The sequence below is a fragment of the Ipomoea triloba genome, chromosome 12 (genome assembly GCF_003576645.1).
Source record: "Ipomoea triloba cultivar NCNSP0323 chromosome 12, ASM357664v1".
Taxonomy (NCBI): Eukaryota; Viridiplantae; Streptophyta; class Magnoliopsida; order Solanales; family Convolvulaceae; genus Ipomoea; species Ipomoea triloba.
Genome location: NC_044927.1, coordinates 12888136 through 12895233, shown reverse-complemented (window position 1 = coordinate 12895233; position 7098 = coordinate 12888136). Strand labels below are relative to the sequence as shown.

The 7098-nt window shown below is 37.0% G+C and overlaps 1 protein-coding gene across 2 annotated transcripts; it reads right to left on the bottom strand.

Annotated features, from left to right (window-relative positions):
• Window positions 1-1537: 1537 nt before the first annotated feature.
• Window positions 1538-6155, bottom strand: LOC115998702 (5-methyltetrahydropteroyltriglutamate--homocysteine methyltransferase). Of its 2 annotated transcripts, none has more exons than XM_031238336.1 (12): window positions 6056-6155; window positions 4907-5261; window positions 4728-4815; window positions 4454-4581; window positions 3960-4351; window positions 3716-3879; window positions 3471-3551; window positions 3174-3340; window positions 2990-3095; window positions 2588-2838; window positions 2301-2502; window positions 1538-2193 (listed from the first exon to the last, which is right to left on the bottom strand). In XM_031238336.1, exons 2-12 carry the CDS (start codon window positions 5254-5256, stop codon window positions 1825-1827), a joined length of 2298 nt encoding a protein of 765 aa, XP_031094196.1. In that variant the 5' UTR covers window positions 5257-5261; window positions 6056-6155; the 3' UTR covers window positions 1538-1824. The 2 variants fall into 2 exon arrangements, with proteins under 2 accessions (XP_031094196.1, XP_031094197.1); XM_031238337.1 differs by lacking the exon at window positions 6056-6155 and adding an exon at window positions 5850-5966.
• Between the last annotated feature and the right edge of the window lie 943 nt (window positions 6156-7098).

Sequence of the window (7098 nt, the reverse complement as noted above, 5' to 3'; positions counted from 1 at the left end):
CGCCGTTCTGCCTCCCAGCAACAACAAAGATGCTATTCCACTGGAAACAACATTTAGAACAATATCACCGCGGCTCCTTATCTTTGATGATAACGTTCTCCACACGAACATCTTGCCTGTTCCTCCGTAACCATACATAAAGAATAATCCACCTCCATTTGAATCAATATCATTCATCACAGAGTCGTAAACATCTTTTGTTCATCGGTCAATTGTGTTACCAATGTCTCATGCTCTGTCTTCAAAGATTCCTTGTCATACGCCAACTCTTCGGCTATTAACATGTTTTCACTCAAATCCATGCTACTTTCGTCTGGAATTGGCATTTCCAGAAAGTCTTTCAAGCTTTTTCCCCACGAAGATAGCAAATTCTCCAACTCCAACTCCATCAGAGCAAACTGTTTTTTATCTGAATCCGATAACATCAACTCTTAAAATGTAAAAAAATAAAAGAAACAAAAACAAATAACAAATTAGTTTATTTATAAATAATGAAAAGCAAATAACAAAGTCGAATAAATAGATTGGAGCTCGATATACCTGGACTTTGCAAGACACGTCGACGTTGAACTTGAAGTGAGAAGCGTAACAAATAACCTTCGCAAAGCATACGTGGATGCCCAGTAACTCGAATCAATAATGCCATCAATGTACTCCTTGTCATCATCTAATAATCCATATTCATAATACGTATTCCTAAACAAATTATGAATGACTCTTGCAACAGTGCGAATATCTTCATGGCTAAAAGGTCCACGTACCAAATATCTTCATGGCTAAAAGGTCCACGTACCAAATTTAAAAGACATCTAAGATAGTATAACTCTCCACACCCTGGCGGAACATAGATCTTAAACCGACTTCATGACAGAAATGAGACATCGAGTAAGTTCAGTTACATATGGTGGTTGTAAATAGTAAGCTGTTATCGAATTAATGTCACCCGACAATTGCTTCATTTTCTTCTTTTTTTAGGATTTCGTGTTTTAATATTATTGTACTTTTAATATTATTGTACTTTTAATATTATTTTATTGTTTTAATTGTTTTAATGTACAATATTTTGGGCGGGAAATAGGATTTCATTTTGGAGGATTTTGTTTATATATATATATATAGATAGATTATAACAATGTACTAATCCTAATGTATAACAATGTTTTTATGTTATAGGATTTCGTGTTTTAATATTATTCTATTTTTAATATTATTTTATTGTTTTAATGTACAATATTTTAGGCGGGAAATAGGATTTCGTTTTGGAGGATTTTGTTTATATATATATATATATATATAGATGTATTCCCCTATTGTAATGGAAGGATGAATAAGAATCGTCTTTTATTGTTTACAATTCATGTTTCCTGTTCCTGCAATTTTATTGCTTCACGTTAATCAAACAAGCAAAGACCTGCAAACAAACCTGTATTGCAACAGTTTAAAATTAAATCAAGAAAAATCATTGTAGTCAAGAACTAAATTGAGTATTAACTCAGTCCACAATCAACTAAAGTCTGAAGAATTAGGGGGAAGACAATGAGCACAAAATGAGCATTGCATTCTTTGACACCAAACATTGAAGTACACAGTTCAGCATTGTGGCTAGATATATAAGGCAAAAAAAAACTCTCAAAAGTACAGGATATCAGATTCCTTTCAAAAGGCAAAGGTAGAAGTAAAAGACGAAACAAAGAAAAGTGGAAAAGAATGATAAATGCTCAGGGAGCACACTAGACCTAGAGAGTAACATTTCCTCACAAACACAGATTATTAGACCACTAGAGAGTGTATTTAGGAACAAATTGGCTGATGAAATTCAAAGGCTCATTTGGCACTGGCAAGCTGGGTCCGGATGAGCTTGGCAGCAGAAACCATATTCTCAAGAGCTGGCTTCACTTCTGTGTACTTGCGAGTCTTGAGACCACAGTCAGGGTTGACCCACAAGATGTTTGTGTCAAGGACTGCAAGCATCTTGTTAACTCTGTCTGCAATCTCTTCGGTGGACGGTATTCTGGGGGAGTGGATGTCGTACACACCGGGTCCGATCCCAGCACCATACTTCACTCCTTCACGGAAAACTGAGAGGAGCTTCTCATCAGAACGGGAGTTCTCAATTGTGATAACATCAGCATCCATGTCAATGATGGAGTGGATGATGTCATTGAAGTTTGAATAGCACATGTGAGTATGGATCTGCATCACACAGTGGAGTGGAAGGTCTCATGAAAAGTGTATAATAACCACAGATTTCTAAATGCAAGTTAACAGCTTTTGTTTAAAAATTTAAAAAAGGTGTGCACCTGGGTTGTGTTTTGGACACCGCAGTTGGTGATTCTGAATGAGTGGACAGCCCAGTTCAAATAGAAAGCATGTTCTGCCTTCCTAAGAGGCAAACCCTCTCTCAAAGCAGCTTCATCAATTTGAATGACATTGATGCCTGCCTTCTCCAAATCCTCTACTTCATCCTTAATTGCCAAAGCAATCTGGTAGCAGGTTTCGAATCTGTAAACAGAGCAACACAAGATTAGATTAGATTAGAATAGACCCAGAACATCATAAAGACTACTCGAGTTTTTCGTATCATCACCTTGGTTGGTCATTTCTAACAAAGGACCAGTTGAGAATGGTAACAGGGCCAGTAAGCATTCCCTTCATTGGGCGCTTGGTCATGCTCTGAGCAGTACTAGACCAGAAGACTGTCATGGGTTTGGGCCTGCTCACATCACCATAGATGATGGGTGGCTTCACACAGCGAGATCCATAAGATTGAACCCATCCATTGGCAGTAAAGGCAAACCCAGAAAGTTGCTCCCCAAAGTACTCAACCATATCATTCCTCTGTACATTGAATATCCAAATTTAGTGGAAACTTATTAAGCATCTGAGAGCAAAAGTGGAACAACAAAACAAGGTTTGTTCCTTCCCATGAAATAATATAATGTGTACTGCTATAACAATATGCAGGTAAAACCAAATAGGGCTCACTGACCTCAGGCTCTCCATGAACCAGAACATCAATGTCCAGCTCTTCCTGGAGCTTAACAACTTTGCTAATTTCTTCCTTGATGGCCTTAACATACTCCTCCTCAGAAATCCTACAAAAGAAGTGGCAAATCAGAAGAAAGTTTCAAGTTACCTAATGATGTTAAGAAAAAAATTAGAAAAATACTCACTTGTTGGCCTTGTATTCACGGCGAACCCTTCTAAGTTCCACTGTTTGAGGGAATGAACCAATAGTGGTGGTTGGAAGAACAGGGAGGTTAAGTTTCTTCTGTTGTTCATCACGCCTGGCACTAACATTTGTAGCACGGCGGTGGTCAGATCCCTTCAAAGCAGCAGCCTGATAAAACAAAAAGAAATAAAATGATAAGCATTGTAATTATTCAGTTGTACTGCAAATAAGGAAAAAAAAAAAAAAAAAGAAAAAAAAGGGAGAGAATTAGAAGAAGGAACTTCAATTCATCACTTACCGCCTTTTGAACAGCTTCATTTGTTACTCTTGGGGAGGATTTTCTTGAAGCTTGAGCTGCAGCATTAGCAGAGAAAAATGCCTGGAAATAAAACAATATGAGCACCCAAGGCCAGTAGTGGCATACAAATTAGAAAGCAGAAAAGCAAGAACAGATTGTATCCAGTTGTTCTGACTTGCATTGACATCACCATTTACATTTCAAAATTTTTTTAGTTACAGTACAAGTAACTAATGGAATTATACCTCATCCTTTTGACCACATAATGCCTTGGCTAAAGCATTCACTTCAACAACTTTTTGGGCAGCAAAAGCAAGCCATGATTTGATTTCATTGTCCAGCTTGGTTTCGTTCACAAGATCAACAGCGGTGTGAAGAAGAGAGCAAGAAGTGGAGACAACAAGCTTATCTGCAATTAAGATAACAAAATGATTGATTTTTTGTAATAAAAAAAATCAATAATAACACAACAAATATTGCAAAGCATACCTTTCCCAGCAATGTCCTCAAGAGATTTCAGAGTGCTGAGGGATCCAGCAAGATCATTTGCCCAAATGTTCCTGCCATCAACAACTCCAGCAAACAAGTACTTGCCTGAAGGAAAGCCACCCTTAATCAAATCAATGGTCTTAGTTCCACGGATCAAGTCAAAACCAAAGGCAGTAACTCCCTTCAAAGCAGTAAGGGTTTTGAATGCTTCAGCAGGAATATCAGCAAAGTAGGTCTCAACAAGAACATTAAGGCCACCAAAACATGACTCCAGCTCAGCATAGGCCTTAGTGAATGCTTCCAACTGGTGAGATTCAAGATCCATCACAAGGTTGGGCTCATCAAACTGGATCCAAGAAGCACCAGCACCCTTCAATTCAGAAATAACTTCCCTGAAAGTGAAGTTAAATTGTGTTATCAAAAGCCAGTGGGACAACATCACCACTTAAGGAATTCATAACAAAAAGTTCAATACAGAAACTGAGATCTCTTACTTGTAGATTGGAAGGATCTTGTCAAGGAGAGACAAAAGAGGGAAAGATTTCTCAACTCCCTTGGCAGGTTTGGATAGCAACAAGTATGATACTGGGCCAACAAGAACTGGGACAGTTTCAACACCAAGCTGCACCAATGAAGGCGGAATTCAATCAATTATCAGCAAACTAATTCAAAAGCCTTAGACAATGAAAGGCTCAAAGCACAAGTGCATGAAACATTTATTCATCAATATTGTTATGAAGCACCAGATTGAAGTTGCAGATCACATACCGCCTTAGCCTCCTTGTATTCGGTCACTGCTTTGTGGGAAGCATAAGAGAATTTGACGTCAGGACCCAACTCAGGGACAATGAAATGGCTGGATCAACACATGAACTAAGTAAGTTGACATGATTAAAAGGGAGGGGCCTCATAATAAAGACAATTTAGAATTGGTCCAGATCACTTACTAGTTGGTATCGAACCACTTGGTCATTTCCATGGCAGGGACAGAGGCATTTCCTCTAGCCATGGAGAAGTAAGTATCAAATCCAATCTCACCGCCAGCCCAGTTGTACCTTGGGGGTACAGCACCGAGCATGGCAGTGGTGTCAAGCACGTGATCATAGTATGAGAAAGTGTTGCTGGGAATGAACTTGATCCCAGCATCAGCCATCTGTTTCCATATGGATGCCCTGAGGTCAGCTGCCACCTTCTGCAGATCCTCAGCACTGCTCTTCCCATCCCAAAAAGACTCAAGAGCAAATTTGAGCTCTCTCTTCGGGCCCATACGGGGATATCCAACAATGTGAGATGCCATTTTTTCTGTTTTTTTTTTTTTTCAATAAATCCAATAACTGTCATTCAGTTTCAATTGCAAAAACATAACATACCACCCTGATCTACTCTAAAGTCTAAACCTAAATACAACTTCTTCTGATTCTAGACACAGAATCATATATAGTTATATACCATCTTTTCTTTCATTATGCAATCACATGAGTGTGTTGCTAAAGCAATTAATAGGACCAGGATGCCAGGCATAAAACAAGCAAATGACAATCCACGTATGCATGGATCAGAATAACAATTCACTTAGATCTATCAATTCAAAGGCTCGGATCTATAATGGGATGAACAATCACAATGGAGGCAGGTAGGCACGTCACAATATTTAACAAAAATATAAATAGCCATTAATTAATGATCAGATTTATTCACACACAAAAGACATCAATCCAGATCTATAACCATCCATTTCAGGATTAACTTGTAACCCCTCAGATCTACTATCGGATCCTCGTCCACACGATGAAATTCAAGATTTCATATACTTTCACAGTCAAGTGATACTACTAAAAGTCAAAAAAGCACAAGAAAACAACAGATCGCACAAGCAGAGATCCTCCTCACCTAAGTATAGATTAGCTTAAATTAGATGAAGAAGCTAGTGCTAATATGCAGTTTTTATGAGCTATAAAGAAGCTAGAATGCTAGCAATATTTCATCATGAAAACAGTACTAGCAGTAGTGGCAACATATATAGTGCAAGAAAGGAGTGGCGAGAGAGCAAGAGGGGGTGGAGGGGGGGACAGAACGATACGAACGAGCCAGCGTACCTTTAGGGGAAAAGAGGAAGCGGTTCGTTACTTCGTTCACAGATAGAAGAGAAGGGGCCGACGCGAGTTTGAAGTTCGGGAGAGTGGGTATATATACAGGAAGATGGCCGAAATGGGGTTGGTAGGGGTAGATCTCATCTGTTGACGTAAATTATTTTCAAAAAAAAAAATCTGTTGACGTAAATTTTATCCAGTTAAATTAGTACTCCGTAAATATGTTTGGAGTAATTCCAGATTCTGCTTGATTTTTGTTAATAATTATAGCAACCGCAATGGTTTAGTTTTTTGCTTAATTTTTACGAAAAATATTACGGGTGTGTTTGGTACTTTGGTTTATGAGTTTACGTACTAGGATTAGAAATCAAAATCAAAAGTTAGTGTTTTGTTGATAAATTTTTAAAACAAAACTATAGGGTTTGACTACTACCCCTTCAATTAAAAATCTCATTTCCTAATTAAAAAGAGTATCATTTCATATCTAATTTTTAAGTTTAGATTAGTACTTTTAAATTTTTGTTTTGAATTTTTTTTGTTCATATTGATACTTTGAATGCCATTATATTAAAATTTTCAAATAAACTGAAAACCATTTACGATATTTGAAATACTCTATATACGAAACGGTGCAATTTCATGGAATTTAAAATATTTTAACATTTTGAGATGGATTATATCAATTCAAAAAAAAATGTGTAACCAATATGAATCAAAATAATAATAGTTAATGCAAAGACCTTGTGGTCTAGTGGGCGGTATTGATTCTTTGTGCTTCAGTAAATTAAAAATTTATTACTCAAAAAAGTAATATGTAGTAATAGTTAATGATCATAAGTATTTAGAAAAAAAAACTAAATATGCAATTAAGTCTCTAACTAAAAAAATTTATCATAAAGCATATTGAATCAATACAAATATATAATTAATTTCAAATAGCATGTAATCAACCAATTACTACTACTTACGTGGCTTCTAAAAAATATATACATACATACATATCAATTGTTATATCATGGACCAGGGTCCACAGTGCACTGTGGACGCTA